The following is a 17,989-nucleotide window of genomic DNA, read 5'->3' on the forward strand; positions in this document are numbered from 1 at the left end:
AACATGAGGAAAGTGCAATCGGTTGCTTAACTATGGACACTTGCCATCAGTCATTCGCCAGTGGAAATGAATTTGAATGACACTAATATTAACTGATGAAATATGGAAACAGGTTGATAAGGGTGGAGCTGTTGTTGTCTGGCGTACTGACCCCTGCATCACAGAGGCTGAGTGCCAACTCTCGGCCACCTCCTCTCATCTTCCCCGGATCATGACGCCATTGTGCATTGTGCATCAGGCCATTGTGTTCACGGCTGTCAGCAACCTTATCTCATCTGGGAATTTCTCCCCACAGCATCCCAGCTCACAGTTTCCCAATCCTGTACAGCCAGCTTCTACCTTCTCTCCAAAGTCCACAAAAAGGATTGCTCTGGCAGGCCAATTGTTTCTGCCTGTTCCTGCCCCACAGAACTTATCTTTTCCAACCTTGATTCAATAGTTTCTCCCCATATCCAGGCTTTTTCCACTTAAATCCAAAATTCCTCTTATGTTTTATTTTGGTTTCAAAATTTCCAGTTGATGGGCACCAGCTGCTTCTTCTGCACCATAGACTCTACAATCCCTCTACCCATCCATTCCCCATCAGAATGGACTTAGGGCTCTCTGCTTCTTCCCAATAAAAAGGCTTGAACTATCCCCATCCACCATCACACTCCTTCACCTGGCCAAGTTCATCCTAACCTTGAACAACTTCTTTCCCTTTCTTCAGATCAAAGGTGTGACCATGGGTTTTGGCATGGGTACAAGTTATGCTTGTTTCTTTGAAGGGTACATGGAACATTCGTTGTTCCAATCCTACTCGGGGGCCCACCCATAACTCTTTTTCAGGTGAGAAAAATATAGTAAGTTCTGATGAAGAGTCACCAGACTTGAAACATTAACTCTGCTTTCTCCTCACACATACTGCTTGAGTTTCTCCAGCAAATTTTATTTTTGTGTTGACTCTGCTTGACTGCATTATGATTTTCTAAATGTCCTACTGCTTCATGAATAATGGATTCCTACACTTTTCCAATTACACTTATTAGGCTAACGGATCTGTACTTTCTTGTATTCTGTTTCTTTTCTTGAATACAAGTATTTCATTTGTGGTTTTCCAGAATCAAGGGAATTTTGAAAGATTAAAATCATTGCACCCAAATCCATTTCTTGTAAGATATTACAATGCAGATGAACAAGTTCAGGGGAATTTTCGAACCTTTAGTCCAATTAGTTTGAGTAGTTTTTTTTCCCTAATTTTTTTTATTTGTTCATGGGATATAGGCATCACTGGCTCAGCCAGAATTCATTATTCATCCCTAATTGCCACTTGAATTGATTGACTTGCTATGCCACTTCAGTGGACAGCTAAGAGCTAACTACATTACCATGGCTCTAGAGTCACACATAGACCAGACAAGGTTTCTATTCTTTCCTAAAGGCTGTTAGTGAAAATGAACCAATTGTATTTTTCTGACAACTGGTTAAATGGCTGCTATTAATTTAATTCCAGATTTTCATTTATTCAAATTGCACCATTTGTCATGAGGGTAGACTTGAAAAGAAATTATGGAATTTCTTTGTTTTCCATTATTAATTCTTAGTCTCATTCTCTATGAGAGCAATGTTTAGCTGCTTTCTTGCTTTCTTCATACTTGTAGAAGCACTCACCATTTATTTTTATATTTCTGGCTAATTTGTGTGCAAACATTATGATATACTGCTCTAGGATTAATGCATTTAAAATTCTGAATAGCACTAAATTGATGATGAAACATTTCATAACTTTATTACCATTATACTAATTGACACAATGGGCAGCATTTTGCATTGGTGGCTTGACCTGCAGATATTGTTTTGGTGAAAAAGTTATAGGGATAATTGCATTTTAGGATTTCTTCGAATTCTAAATAACTTTACTTCCATTAGCATGTTATTAACATTACCAGTTAGTTTCCTGCCTGGAGACCACCTTGATTGAAAGGCTGTACCTTTAGTCAGGTAAGCAACTGATCATCGAAGGCCACAGCAACTGGTAAATCTGCACTGGCTTGGGGGAGGTGATACTGAGGATGGAAATTTGGGGGGGGGGGGGGGGGGGGTGGGGGGGGGGTGGGCCTGAGGGAGTGGAGACAACGATGATGCCAACTTGTGTACCTTTGGGAAGGAGGTGCATCAATCAGGTGTGTTGCCAATCTTGGGGGTCTGGAGGAGAAGGGGTGGTGAATAATTGAAGCCATATCATTAGGGGAACCTATAATGATGACTATGAATCCACAAGGCAAAAGTGAGGACTGCAGATGCTGGAAACCAGAGTTTAGATCAGAGTGGTGCTGGAAAAGCACAACAAGTCAGACAGCATCCAAGGAGCAGGAAAATTGACGTTTCGGAAGCCCGAAACTGGAAAAAGCAGGAAACTGCTCACCAGCCCAACTTCAGCCTTAGTTGAAACTGGAAGTTGGTGGGTTTGGGTTGGGAAACAGATTTGATACTTGATACCTGCCCAATGTTTCTACTGTTCACTAATCATTTGAGTAAATCCTTTAGATGCTAGAAACCTGAAAACGTCTAATATTTGTTGTATAGAGTGGAAGATAGAGATGGGTAAGGAGAGATGAGCAGACCTAACAATCTGACATTCTTTTCTGATTTAAGGGGCAATGCTCCTGAACAAGGGGTGGCATGGCTGCCTCACAGCACCAGGGATCCCCAGTTCAATTCTAATGTTTGGTGACTGAGTGGAATTTGCACATTCTCCCAGTGACTGCGTGAGTTTCTTCTGGGTGCTCCGGTTTCCTCCACAGATCAAAGATTGCAAGTTAGATGGATTGGCCATGCTAAATTGCCCTGTCGTGACCAGAGATGTGCAGGCTAGGTGGATTAGACATGGTAAATGCAGAGTCACATGGATAGGGTAGGGGACCCGATTAGTGAAATGGTCTTTGGAGGATCAGCATAGACTTGTTGGGCCAAATGGCCTCTTTCAACATCATAGGGATTCCATAATTCTATTAAAAGAATGTTTCATGCCTACCAGGCACATCTCTAATTAAATCAGTGTAAATAACTGGGTAACTACCAGGCAAATAATCCAAATTACACACTACCAGATTGTGACAGGACAATCAGGGTGAGTTCCCTGTGAGCCATTTTTGCAGAGCTACAAATGTGTTTTGCCTCTGTTGAGACCAACAATTTTGATAATTTCTGTCAGCAACAGTGACCACAGAAAAATCCACTCAAATAGAAGTTGTTTATTATACATTCATTTCAAAGTTGACAACTAGAAAATAACTTTTTTAAAATAATGAATTCAAAGTCAAAGCTAATAAAGGTCATTGTATAAACATAAGTTTACTTTCAAAGAAATCTCACACTGGAAAGAAACATAACTTTGCAAAATATTATTTGAAGTACCAATCAATTCTATTTAACTTTTGTTCTCTTCAAGTCAAGAAAATGCAATGTGGAACCAATCAGACAATGAAAACATACCTTCAAAGCACAATACTGGTATCTTGTAATTTGATGGTTTCTGTCACTATAACGATCCAGAGGAGTAAACATGACACTAAAAGGCCCTGCCCACTGGCTGAACAAGATGAAAAGATGATGACGCAAACTCTGTTGTGGGAATAGGAATCGACGGTGATGTACTACAGAAGAAGTAAAAAATGATAAGTCTCTATTAATTGGCAGAAGCCACATGTAGGATTGCAGGAGCAGGTAAATAAAAGGTTATTTCTGTGTCATCAGAAATTTTAAACCAGGCAGGTTGACTCTAATTGTCAGGGATTATAATGAAAAATGAACCAGTCAATGAACCAGGCTGTCACTTATTTTGTTGAGTTGAAACAAGAGCCATGCATTTACTTGTTCTTTCTGTCTGCAAAGAACAGGGCACTGTGTGTTAATACATATAGCTTCCGGTACACACAAGTATAATCACACTGCAAGCCCAACTGACAATCCTAAATTGGTTGTCAGTGTAATTCTTTGCACATTCAGGATTATCCAGCAAATGTTATCCAATTATAGAATTGCATCAAATGGACATTGTGTTGTGGGTTGAAGAGGATTGACAGGAGTTTTCTTTCCTCTGTGGCACAGCATTAAGCTTTTGAAAAGATGTTTAAAAATTGAATCAAAGTAAAATGTTTTCACACAAGGAACAGAGAGAATGATGAACTAGCTTTCATAGGCGCCCTAGCATTCAAAATCAACTGGAGTGTTTAAAACAGATACTTATTTGGGATTAACAAACATAAGAATTTAAAAGATAAGACTGTGGTGACTAACTGGAATAGCACAGCAAACTCAATGGACTTCAACTGATTTCAAGTAATAAGTAAAATAATGGTCTGAATAACGACATACAATTAAGTGATCATCCAACACCATTATCCCCAAGAATATTTTTTATCCCTCAAGTATGGGAAGAATATCACCAATGTACATTTACTGACTTTAAACAAATCTACCTCTGATCTTGACATAGTCGAAGTAAAATTGGAATTGAACATGTGCAGAACAGTCTGCTTCCAAAGTTTGTCTTATTAGACAAAAATCCAAAATATTTCCAGCATTACAACCATTTATGTACAGTAATGGTTGCTAACTAACATTTATTAACACAACTTAACAAGTCAGGCCTACTTCAATTGCCTTCACCCCAACTCTTTACATACACAAAACACAGTTCCAGTAACCTTGGACTTTAAGCTCAATTAATTTAATTCTCTTTCTTATATTTTATTCATCATAGATTGATGGTCAGAGATGCAAACATGGATAATTTAGAGAACTGCGCAAAAATACATTTCCCTTCCTTCATATTAATGGTAGAAACATCAATTTTGCACCACAGTGGTGCTACCTCAAAACAAAATTGTTTTGGATATATTAATAATTGTAACATAAGACAGTATTTAAAATACACTTAAAAATATGCAAGCACCTTCAAAAATGTATTATATTCCCATTTGGTTTGTTAAGAACTGTTTATAATTTATACATAGCTACATTTAAAGATTAGAGATAATTTTCTGACTTTAGAAGCCCAACTTGCCAGGGATGAGCTTTGCAACTGTGAATGCATGTTGTTAATAATTTTCTAATCAGTTGAATTAGTGACTAGAAAATGGTGAGCGACAAGTCCCCAAATTAAATTTGTGTGCTCTCTATAGTTAAAGTTCTCTGTCAAAAATGTAAAGCTAGCAAGTTAATCTGTTTTGTTTGTTTGAAGTATTTAAAGACCTTTTATTAGTAAGTGCTGCATAAAAGACAAATTTACTTTTGGAAAATTCTTTCAGGACAAAACTTGCCACAAGGGCACAATAAAAATCAACAACCATGCCTCAAATTAGAAAAGCAATAGCACAGGTAGAATGACTTTACCTGGAACACACTGGATCAAATTGGCTACCATTGCACTAAAATGTGCTCGTATGTCCTTTAGAATTTCAACATCTTTGTCATTTTCTGCTTCCAATAGCATCCTGGTTAAATCAACATACTCTAAGAACAGAGCTCCCAGTGCCAAAGTATCCCGTTCTAAAGCTCCATTAGTACTAGTAAATAGAAAGAAAGCGGAGGTTTATTTAATGCAGTTGAACACTAAAGACATTTGTTTTCAACAATTTATTTAAACACAATAGGGCTAATTGTTATCTATTGGCTTAATTGTATGTAAACTGATTAAAAAGTTCTATAAATCTTGCCAGAACGGTAATGTTCAAATGATACTCAGATTTCTGGTGTCAGTTCATTTGTATAATTATTCATCACTCCAAGAGCAAATCTGAATATGTGGACCTGTGGTAGGAGCAGAAAGCTCTAAATTATATTTAAAGGGTATTGAAGGATTAACAAAAAAAACTGAAAAACAGGTGTAAAATGTCTTGCAGTTTTTGGGAAAATTCTAATAAGACTAATGCACACTGGTAGCATTTCTAAAGGATGATGGGACAAAGACAAAAAAAGTGACAGGCTAGCAAGGAAGACGATGTAGACAGAAAGCAGGGAACTAATGCCAGTTACCTTGTCACTTGTCACAGGGAAAATGTTAGAAGCTATTTTTAAACATGTTATATTACTTAAATATAATATAAATGCCTGCCTGCAGGGGCATCCAACAATTTGGAAGATAAATTGTATGGTGGCTTTCATTGCAAGAGTTTGAGTACAGGACCAAAGAAGTCTGACTGCAGAAAGCTGCAGCACAGAGGGATGTGGGGATCTGAGGGCACAAATTACAAAATGCTAGCAACGAGATTCAGTGGGCCAGAGGGAAGGCAAGTTGAATGTTGGCCTTTATTTTAGGAGTTATTACTTTATCACTTATGATAAGTGATAAAGTGTCACATGGTGTGATTGTAAAGTGTGCAATTTTGTTTGCTACTCAATGGCATTTGATAGATCAGTTTTGTAATACACTTGGAAGGGGCTGAAGGTAGGCCCACAGTGCAGTAGTCAGCACTTTCAATTGTGTGCCTTTATGTTACATGGTAGCTCAAGATGTCTTAGCAGCAAATAGCACAAATCTGTAGCTGGATTTCTGAAACTGCACAAATTGTTAAAATATCATTGTTTCCAGATAGGCACAAGAGTGCCTCAATTGAGGTAAGTCAGTTAATGCTAGTTATCAGAGGTTAATCTGAATTTTCCAGTTAGCTTTTCAAATAATTCTTTTGGTTAGAAAACAACTTGGTTGTCTTTATATTTACAGCTCATTTATAATATTATTTTGCTACCTTCCTTGGTAACATAACCCTGTATGAATTCTCCCTCTATATCCTTCTTTATTCCTTTCATTGCTAAGTGTCATCAATACACTTCCATTGTTACAAACCACATCTGAGTCCTACTCATTGTGATTGGCATCTCAAGAGCACCAATCATGTATCTATGATTGAGGACTCCATTATTTGACTCATATTAGAAAACTTTGTTAATTTTTTTACTTCAGCTATTTTATTGTAAACTTACTTGTCACTTATAACGCCAGCATCAGCCAGAAGTTCAAATATCCTCAATAGTTGTAGTCGCAATAAATCTCGACGTTCACGACGTTTCTTGTTCTAAAATAGATTACAGAAAAATAGAAATCTACAGAGACTGAAAAGGTGAAGCAAAACAAGTTTACATTTACAGAAAGTAACAGTAAATGAAAATCTAGCAACCAGGTTCAGTGGGCCAGAGGGAAGGCAAGTTGAATGTTGGCCTTTATTTTAGCAGTTATTACTTTTTCACTTATGAATGACAATTGGTGAACAGTGGGTAGTGTCACATGGTGTGATTGTAACATGAGCAATTGTAATTAAATTGCAAACAACAAAAATAGGTGAATAGTCCATTCAGCCTGCTCTGCCATCCAATGTTATCGTGGCTGATACTTTATCTTAATGTCATACTCCCACACTCTCCTAATACTCTTGCTTCCTTCAGCCTCTAGAAAGCTATCTATTTCTTCTCAAATATATCTCATGACTTGGGGGTCTCCACATCCTTCTCTGGTAGGAAATTCCATAGGTTCATCACCCTCTTAGTACAGAAATTTCTCATCTTAGTCCGAAATGCTGCGACATATCTGTCATCATGACCCCTTGTCTGGACCTCCCAGCTAAGGGAAGCATCACTCCTTTATCCAGTCGTTCCAAGCCTGTCAATAAAATCCCCTCTCATTATTTTAAACTACAGTGAATAAAGGCACAGTCAACCCAATCTCTCCTCATATGACAAACCTTCACTGCACTCCCTCTATGACAAATATATCTTTCCTTAGTTAAAGAGACCAAAACTGTACACAATTCTCCAAGTGTGGTCTTACCAAGGCCTTGAAAACTGCAGTCAAACTTCTTTGGTCCCGCACTCAAACTGTCTTGCAATGAAGGCCATCATACGATTTATCTTCCGAATTGCTAGATGCTCCTGTCTGCTTGCCTTCAGAGACTAGTGTACAGTGACATCAAGGTCGTTTGTACATCAACAGCTCCCAAACTATCATTTAAATAATACTCTGCCATTCTGTTTTTCCTACCGAAGTTGACAACTTCACATTTTTTCCTCATTATACAGCATCTGCCAAGCATTTGCTCACTCAACTGTTCAAATTGCCTTGAAGTACATTATATCCTCCTTGTTTTAGGCACTGATATTGAATTTTAATATACATTAAAATATACAGCAAAGGTTTACAAGAATTTTTTTTGTAAATCTATAGTTTAATATTAGCTTCAGTTTCCATCTTTCCCTTTTAGACCATTTTCCTATCTAGAAACCAACTGGGAATTAACCCACCTCTCTTTTTTAAATATACATAACACTACCACTAAATTAACAAGTAACCCTTTAACAAACTGCAAACACTGACCACCTGGGATAGTGTGGAAAAAACAAGAAAAATGGGAAGCTAGCTCTTTATTCTTTAATATAGCCACCAAACTAACAAGTAGACAAATTAATACATTATGAACACTTCCCACTAGAGGCTGTATAACACAAACAAAAAAGGGAGGAAACAAGGAATGGGAGCAACTAAATTATAATGATGGATTGGCATAATGGTATTGGTGTGGAAGGTAAGGCACCTGAGCTCTTCTGCGCCCATTTTCCCCTAAATGCTTTGAAGGAACCAGTGGACACTGTATTGATAATATACTTATTCCTAAATATTAAGTATTGTTTTTCCACTGTCATGCTGTTTAATGATATTACCCAGTTGCATCACAGTCAAGTCATCCTCATACCTTTGTACCTTTTGTTTGTTTAGATTTAGGGTCCTAGTTTGTTATTGAAGTATTTCATTTTAGAGTCAGAGAGATGTACAGCATGAAACAGACCCTTCGGGTGGTCTAGATTAGAGTGGTGCTGGAAAAGCACAGCAGTTCAGGCAGCATCCAAGGAGCAGTAGAATCGACGTTTTGGGCAAAAGCCCTTCATCAGGAATGCAGGCCTGTACTCCTGATGAAGGGCTTTTGCCCGAAACGTCGATTCTACTGCTCCTCGGATGCTGCCTGAACTGCTGTGCTTTTCCAGCACCACTCTAATCTAGACTCTGGTTTCCAGCATTTGCAGTCATTGTTTTGCCTAACAGACCCTGTGGCCCAACCTGTCCATGCCGACCAGACATTCCAAACCAATCTAGTCCCACCTGCCAGCACCCAGTCCATTTTCCTCCAAACCCTTCCTATTCACATACCCATCCAAATGCTTCTTAAATGTTGCAATTGTATCAGCCTCCATCACTTCCTCTGGCAGTTCATTCCATACACGTACCACCCTCTGTGTGAAAAAGTTGCCCCTTAGGTCTCTTTTATATCTTTCCTTTCTCACTCTAAACCTATGCCCTCTCATTCTGGACTCCCCGACCCCAGGGAAAAGACTTTGTCTATTTACCCTATCCATGCCCCTCATAATTTTGTAAACCTCATTAAGGTCACCCCTCAGCCTCCGCGCTCCAGGGAAAACAGCACCAGCCTGTTCAGCCTCTCACTATAGCTCAAATCCTCCAACCCTGGTAATATCCTTGTAAATCTTTTCTGAACCCTTTCAAGTTTCACAACATCTTTCCGATAGGAAGGAGACCAGAATTGCATGAAATATTCCAAGAGTGGCCTAACCAATGTCCTGTACAGCCACAACATGACCTCCCAACTCCTGTACTCAATATTCTGACCAATAAAGGAAAGCATACCAAATGCCTTCTACTTGCGACTCTTTCAAGGAGCTATGAACCTGCACTCCAAGGTCTCTTTGTTCAGCAACACTCCCTCGGACCTTACCATTAAGTGTATAAGTCCTGCTAAGATTTGCTTTCCCAAAATGCAGCACCTCGCATTTATCTGAATTAAACTCCATCTGCCACTTCTCAGCCCATTGGCCCATCTGGTCAAGATCCTGTTGTAATCTGAGGTAACCCTCTTTGCTGTCCACTACACCTCCAATTTTGGTGTCATCTGCAAACTTACTCACTGTACCTCTTATGCTCGTATCCAAATCATTTATGTAAATGACAAAAAGTACTGGAACCAGCACCGATCCTTGTGGCACTCCACTGGTCACAGGCCTCCAGTCTGAAAAACAACCCTCCACCACCACCCTCTGTCTTCTACCTTTGAGCCAGTTCTGTATCCAAATGGCTAGTTCTCCCAGTATTCCATGAGATCTTGCTAATCAGTCTCCCATGGGAAACATTGTCGAATGCCTTACTGAAGTCCATATAGATCACATTTGGCGCTCTGCCCTCATCAATCCTCTTTGTTACTTCTTCAAAAAACTCAATCAAGTTTTTCTACCCCAGTGAAAAATTCTATTGTGTAACGATTACATTTTCCTAAAGAATCTCTCACACGAGATTAACTCTTTCTCATTGAACAAAACCAAATCCGGAATAATCTGCCTCCAAGTTGATTTCTCGCTGTACTGATCTAAAATGAAATCCCACACGCTGATCTGCCACACTATTGTTGCTCATTTGGTATGGCCAGTCTATATATGGATTAAACTTATCATTTGATTAGTGTAGCATCTTTAATTTTCTGTTTAATGCCTTTGTCTACCTCACCACACGTGTTTGAAGGCCTGTAGACAAATCCCAATAATGTTTTCTGCCCTTGTCGCCTATTAGCTTCATCAAGACCAATTCCATATCTAGATTTTCTATACCAATATCCTTTCTCGTTACTGCACAGATTTTATCTTTCTTTAACAATACCACACCACCTCATTTTCATTTTTAATTCTCTTGCTAGATGGAATATAATGCACAAAAATATGAGATGCACTTTGGTAGGAAGATTAGCAGAGCTTCTGTGTTTTTTAATTTTCCTAAAGACTGAATGCCCTTGGATCTTTAGTTCCCAGCCTCAGTAACCCTGCAACCAGGTCTCTGTAACAAAATCATATCACACCTATTTACAACTATTTGCGGAGTTAACTCATCTACTTTCTCATGGATGTGCTGTATGTTCAAGTACAACACTATACATTTTTTTTGACATTTTTACATATTTCTTATCATACCATGTCCCAATTTGCTGCCAGCCCTTACTTTCTCTCCCTTTCACTTCTGTTTTATACTCTTCTACCTTTCATTTTCATCCTTGTTACCCTCACCCTGCTTAGATCGTTCCCCTTATTACCATGCTAAAGGCAGGAACTTGGCTCATTGTCTGCTGATCTTCATCCTGAACTGCATTCTCATCAGTGGTAGTTTGTCATTACCTTGCCCTACCTTCCAAGGACAGGGCAAACAGGATGGTCCCAAGAAAATCTGGATGAACTCTCACTTTTGTTATTATTCTGAACCCACATACTAGCCACCTAGACAACTGTTCATCTGCAATTTAATTTATTATCTGCAATCAAAAAAACATTTAAACTTCCTCTCTTAGCAGAAAGGTGCTAAGGTTTAGAGTCAGGTAGTTATGGGGATGGAATTTAATTCATCACCCAGCCGAGTCTGTTCCCTTTGATTTTTCTGCCCATGAAACATTTTGCTAGAATGATGATCACAGTAATGGCCATTAAATATATACTGGTCTCATGGTGGGATTTAAAATTTAAATAAATGGTTTCAGTAATTCTATCTATTGTAGAATAATTGTTTAGTGAAATTGCACAATACAGAACTTTGAATTCTTTTTAAAATGCTCTCTATTTTTGGGGCCACAACCATTGTGGCAGTTTTCTATTTCCTCACCTGGTGAATGTTCCAGCAAAATTATGAATGGTACTCCAGTGTCTGTCAAGAAGTATAAACACACTGTGTTCTTACTAAAGACAGGAACTTGGCTCATTGCTGAGCTTCATCCTGAACTGTATTCTTGTCAGTGGTAGTTTGTCATTATCTTGCCCTACCTTCCCAATTACAGGGCAAACAGGATGGTCCCAAGAAAATCTGAATGAGCTCTCACTTTTGGTATTCTTCTGAACCACATACTAGCCATCTAGACAATGGACAGCATGGTGGCTCAGTGGTTAGCATTGCTGCTTCACATCGCCAGGGACCATGGATCAACTCCCACCTCAGGCAACTGTCATGTAGAGTTTGCACATTCTCCCAGTGTCTGTGGGGGCTTCCTGTGGGTGCTCCAGTTTCCTCCCACAGTCCAAAGATGTGCAGGTTAAGTGAATTGGCCATGCTAAATTGCCCATAGTGTTAGATGGATTAGTTAGGGGTAAAATGTAGGGGAATGGGTCTGGGTGGGGTTGCTCTTCAGAGGGTCAGTGTGGACTTGTTAGGCCGAAGGGCCTGTTTCCACACTGTAGGGAATCTAATCTAATCTGAGCCTGAAGTTCAGAGCAAATAATAGCTCGATGGAAGTCCAGGCTCACCTACTCTTCTCCCTGCAGAGCAGGGCATCAGAGGCTGACCTGCACCTAGCCATTATTTATCACCTGACCCCACTCCTCATTTTTTAGATTTCTCAAGTTCAAAATACTGATTAAGCTTGTATTTTCATATACTACATTTATCCCTATTATGTCTGAAATAATTCAAGAATGATATTCAATCTGATTAAACATGAGTTCATAATATTCAGAATGCTTAAAAAATTCAAATTTATCAGAAACTCAGACTCTAATCAATATGATATGAAAGCAATGTCTCAAAACAAACCTCTGGTCGGCGTTCAAGAGCTTCCTTCATTAAGGGATGTAGTTCTTCAACTAACTCTCTGAATTAAAAGAGGAAAAAAACTATATTTCAACAATAATGAAAATAAACAGATAAGTTATTGTTTGTTCTATTAAAAGAAGGCAAGTGTTTAAACAGAGACGTACCTTTTTAAAATTAGGGGTTTAAAAAGCTAGATTCACACCTTTATTTAATTAATGGACAAAAAGTGCCACATCTGATTATGCATCATGGAGGAGGCCAAAAGTGATCATACAAACAGCTGCCAATTAAGCTCAGGAGATAAGTCCAGTGTAGATAATAGGAAATAAGATACTGATGACAGCACTAGCTGACTCAGCAGCAGGTACCGATGGCACATTTAAAGGGCTACTAGCCTTGCATTCACTTCTGTCTTATTGCCCTATTTTCCAGAAAACTCCTCCTAATGTACAACTAGGCAGAAGATCCCTTTTGCCACCTGACTAGTCAGAAGAATTAACTGCGGGGACAAGACAGACCTGCAGGAATTACACAGTTACATTACTTACCTGCAGGGACAGGAGTGAACTGACAGGTGATACATGTGGCAGAGAGGATGACAAATACACTGGGTTGGAGAAGTAAAATCAAACAGTCCAATTACAGAAAAGTAATGAGCTAATTAGTTGATAAGTAAATACTGTTAGGGACTGAAAAAGTGTTGAAAAAGAAACCACTGCAACTTGTTTTTATTCAGGTTGTAATTATCAAACTGATAATTATTTGTGGGACTATAGCAGAAAAAAAGTAAGAAACAAGTGAATATATCTCATTTTCAAGTGGTAGCGCTTATTGGATTCTAAGGTTTCAGTTAGCACACTTAATTAGTAGCGAGAGGAGAGATTAATTTAATAATTAATCATGTTACTAATTAATTACTTAATAAAGACACAATAAAGATGGTAGGGCAAATAGTGTACAGTGATTGCAGAACATGGCTGATCCTGGATGCCAGTGTGACCCAGGACAAACACGTTTGCAGTGTGAAAATGCAGCTCAAGCAACTTCACAGAGTTTATGAGTTTGAGGCTGACCTACTAATTACAATACGTTAGGGAGACAGATTGTTACTTGGATTCTGTGTATTAGAAGATTTTCAGATCCGTTAGCAAGGAAACTTCTGATTTAATCGGTGTCACTGGAAAAGGAAGGTGTGACTGTAAATGAGAAAGTAAAGAGGACCCAGAGCGCAGTGTACCAGAGATTCAGTCTTTACAATTATCCCATGGTTGGAGGTACTTTCAGCTTGTCTGGATGACAGCGAGGGATGCAGGATGAATGAGTTAACTGACCATGGCGCTATGTTACAAGAGGTCAAAATAGAAGACAGTATAGTGAGGGAATTGATTGTGTTTTCACAGCAAAGACCAAGAGTCCAGAAAGCTGTGTTAGTGTTCAGAATATCTGTTCATGGTTGGAGAGGAACTTAGTGGGAGGAGGAAGATCCAGTCATTGTGGTCCATGTAAATACCATTGACATAGACCAAACAAAGAAAAAAGTGCACAAAGTCAGTATGAGGAGCTGAGTACTAAATTGAGAACCAGAATCCCAAAAAGCAGTAACATGTGATTATTACCTGAGCCATGTAAAAATTAGCATATGAAAAATAAGTTGAGAGAAATTAATTCATGGTTCAATGAGTAGTGTGGTACAAGTGCGTTTTGGTTTAAGATAGGGGGATGACCTACCAGAAGAAAGCCAAAGCAGTCAGTTCTCTGGCACTGAGCCTGACACTGTGGCAAAGAAGGGAAGGGGACAGAATAGAAAAGTACTATGGTAGGGGACTCGATAGTTAGGGGAATCGACAGGAGATTTTGTGGTCAGGATCGGGATTCCCGGAAGGTATGTTGCCTCCCTGGTGCCAGGGTTCAGGACGTCTCCGATCGGGTGTATAAGGTTCTAAAAGGGGAGGGAGAACAGCCAGAAATCGTGTTACATATTGGCACTAATGATATAGCCAGGAAAAGGATCGAGGATATAAAAAGTGATTTCAGGGAGTTAGGATGGAAGCTGCAAAGCAGGACGAACAAAGTAGTGTTCACTAGTTTACTACCGGTGCCACGAGATAGCAAGGCGAGGAACAGGGAGCGGGCACAGCTTAACACGTGGCTGCACAGCTGGTGTAGAAGGGAGGGCTTCAGATATGTAGATAATTGGGATGCCTTCTGGGGAAGGTGGGACCTGTACAAGAAGGACGGGTTGACCCTGAACTGGAAGGGGACCAATGTCCCGGGTGGAAGGTTTGCCCAAGTAGTTCGAGAGGGTTTAAACTAGTATGGCGGGGGGTGGGAACCTGAGCTGTATACCGGAGGTGAGAGTTGATGCAGACGAGGCAATAGCAAGAGGTAGACCAGCTAGTGGGAAGGAATTTCCTGGGAAGGAACCAAGGGATCAGTTAAAGTGTGTTTGCTTTAATGCAAGGAGTATCAAGAATAAAAGTGGTGAACTTAGAGCATGGATCAGTACCTGGTGCTATGATGTTGTGGCCATAACAGAGACATGGGTTTCTCAGGCGCAGGAATGGTTGCTGGATGTTCCAGGGTTTGGAGCATTTAAAAAGAATAGGGAGGGGGGGAAAAGAGGAGGGGTGTAGCACTACTAATCAGAGAGGGTATCACAGCTACAGAAGCTTCCATTGTCGAGGAAGATCTGCCTACCGAGTCAGTATGGGTGGAAATTAGGAACAGCAAAGGAGCAGTCACCTCATTAGGGGTTTACTACAGGCCCCCCCAATAGCAGCAGGGAGATGGAAGAAAGCATAGGTTGGCAGATTTTGGAAAAGTGTGGACGTAGTAGGGTTGTTGTAATGGGTGACTTTAACTTTCCCAATATTGATTGGAACCTCCTTCGGGCAGAAGATTTGAATGGAGCTGTTTTTGTAAGGTGTGTTCAGGAGGGTTTCCTAACGCAGTACGTTGACAGGCCGACGAGGGGAGAGGCCATTCTAGACTTGATGCCCAGAAATGAGCCGGGGCAGGTATCAGATCTTGTGGTGGGAGAGCATTTCGGTGAGAGTGACCACAACTGCCTCACATTCTACATAGCTATGGAGAAGGTGAGGATTAGGCAAAATGGGAGGATATTTAATTGGGGAAGAGGAAACTATGATGCGATTAGACATGAGTTAGGAAGCATGATTGGGAGCAATTGTTCCATGGTAAAGGCACTATAGACATGTGGAAACTGTTTAAGGAACAGTTGTTGCAAGTAATGAATAAGTATGTCCCTCTGAGACAGGCAAGAAGTGGTAAGATAAAGGAACCTTGGATGACGAGAGCGGTGGAGCTTCTCGTCAAAAGGAAAAAGGTAGCTTACATAAGGTGGAGGAAGCTAGGGTCAAGCTCAGCTCTAGAGGATTACAGGCAGGCAAGGAAGGAGCTTAAAAATGGTCTGAGGAGAGCCAGGAGGGGGCACGAGAAAGGCTTGGCAGAACGGATTAGGGAGTACACAATGGCATTTTACACTTATGTGAGGAATAAGAGAATGGTCAAAGAAAGAGTAGGGTCAATCAGGGATAGCATAGGGAATTTGTGTGTGGAGTCTGAGGAGGTAGGGGAAGCCCTAAATGAGTTTTTTGCTTCTGTCTTTACGAAAGAAACGAACTTTGTAGTGAATGAAACCTTTGAAGAGCAGGTGTGCATGTTGGAATGGATAGAGATAGAGGAAGCTGATGTGCTGAAAATTTTGTCAAACATTAAGATTGACAAGTCGCCAGGCCCATCTGTTGTCTGCAAGGTGTTAGAAAGGATTCTGCGGGATAGGATTTATGACCATCTGGAAGAGCATGGCTTGATTAAATGCAGTCAACACGGCTTTGTGAGGGGCAGGTCATGCCTCAAAAACCTTATCGAGTTCTTTGAGGATGTGACTAGAAAAGTTGATAAGGGTTGAGCTGTGGATGTGGTGAATATGGACTTCAGCAAGGCATTTGATAAGGTTTCCCATGGTCAGCTCATTCAGAAGGTCAGGAGGAATGGGATACAGGGGAACTTAGCTGTCTGGATACAGAATTGGCTGGCCAACAGAAGACAGCGAGTGGTAGTAGAAGGAAAATATTCTGCCTGGAAGTCTGTGGTGAGTGGTGTTCTACAGGGTTCTGTCCTTGGGCGTCTACTGTTTGTAATTTTTATTAATGACTTGGATGAGGGGATTAAAGGATGGGTCAGCAAGTTTGCAGATGACACAAAGGTTGGAGGTGTCGTTGACAGTATAGAGGGCTGTTGTAGGCTGCAGCAGGACATTGACAGGATGCAGAGATGGGCTGAGAGGTGGCAGATGGAGTTCAACCTGGATAAATGCAAGGTGATGCATTTTGGAAGGTCGAATTTGAAAGTTGAGTACAGGATTAAGGATAGGATTCTTGGCAGTATGGAGGAACAGAGGGATCTTGGTGTGCAGGTACATAGATCCCTTAAAATGGCCACCCAAGTGGACAGGGTCGTTAAGAAAGCATATGGTGTTTTGGCTTTCATTAACAGGGGATTGAGTTTAAGAGTCGTGAGATCTTGTTGCAGCTCTATAAAATTTTGGTTAGACCGCACTTGGAATACTACGTCCAGTTCTGGTCGCCCTATTATAGGAAAGATGTGGATGCTTTGGAGAGGGTTCAAAAGAGGTTTACCAGGATGCTGCCTGGGCTGGAGGGCTTATCTTATGAAGAGAGGTTGACTGAGCTCGGACTTTTTCATTGGAGAAAAGGAGAAGGAGAGGGGTCCTAACTGAGGTATACAAGATAATGAGAGGCATAGATAGAGTTGATAGCCAGAGACTATTTCCCAGGGCAGAAATGACTAACATGAGGGGTCATAGTTTTAAGTTGGTTGGAGGAAAGTATAGAGGGGATGTCAGAGGCGAGCTCTTTACACAGAGAGTTGTGAGAGCATGGAATGTGTTGCCAGCAGCAGTTGTGGAAGCAAGGTCATTGGGGACATTTAAGAGACTACTGGACATGCATATGGTCACAGAAATTTGAGGGTGCATACATGAGGATCAATGGTCAGCACAACATCGTGGGCTGAAGGGCCTGTTCTGTGCTGTACTGTTCTATGTTCTATGTTCTATACACTGGCAACAATACTGGAGGAAATGGCAACTTCACCAGTAAGACAGTCTATGCTTGTTAAGTAGTAGGGCCAGTATTGTAGAGAGCTACATGATGAGGGAAGTAGAGAGGACAAGGCATCAAATTTGGAATGATGTGGTAAATCAAAGAGTAGAGGCAAGGCAAAGGAGAAATGTTTTAATATGGTTTATGATACACAGATTTTGACAAGAACTAATCTAGAAATACAGATCTAGGAATAGATTAACATAATGCTAGAAGTTATGATAAATAATAAAAGAATAAA

General features: G+C 40.2%; 1 protein-coding gene across 6 annotated transcripts in view; it reads right to left on the reverse strand.

Annotated features, from left to right (window-relative positions):
• The window catches only part of LOC140481292 (protein furry homolog), a 412,478-nt gene that overhangs the window by 144,613 nt on the left and 249,876 nt on the right, over positions 1-17,989 (reverse strand). For all 6 annotated transcript variants that reach the window (XM_072577249.1, XM_072577246.1, XM_072577244.1 and 3 more), the window contains exons 24-27: positions 12,602-12,659; positions 6,967-7,058; positions 5,377-5,549; positions 3,475-3,635 (exon numbers count right to left, since the gene is read on the reverse strand). In XM_072577249.1, the coding sequence (XP_072433350.1) occupies positions 3,475-3,635; positions 5,377-5,549; positions 6,967-7,058; positions 12,602-12,659 (484 nt within the window). The remainder of the gene's footprint in view (positions 1-3,474; positions 3,636-5,376; positions 5,550-6,966; positions 7,059-12,601; positions 12,660-17,989) is intronic.

Source organism: Chiloscyllium punctatum, chromosome 9 (assembly GCF_047496795.1).
Source record: "Chiloscyllium punctatum isolate Juve2018m chromosome 9, sChiPun1.3, whole genome shotgun sequence".
In the NCBI taxonomy this organism is placed as follows: domain Eukaryota; kingdom Metazoa; phylum Chordata; class Chondrichthyes; order Orectolobiformes; family Hemiscylliidae; genus Chiloscyllium; species Chiloscyllium punctatum.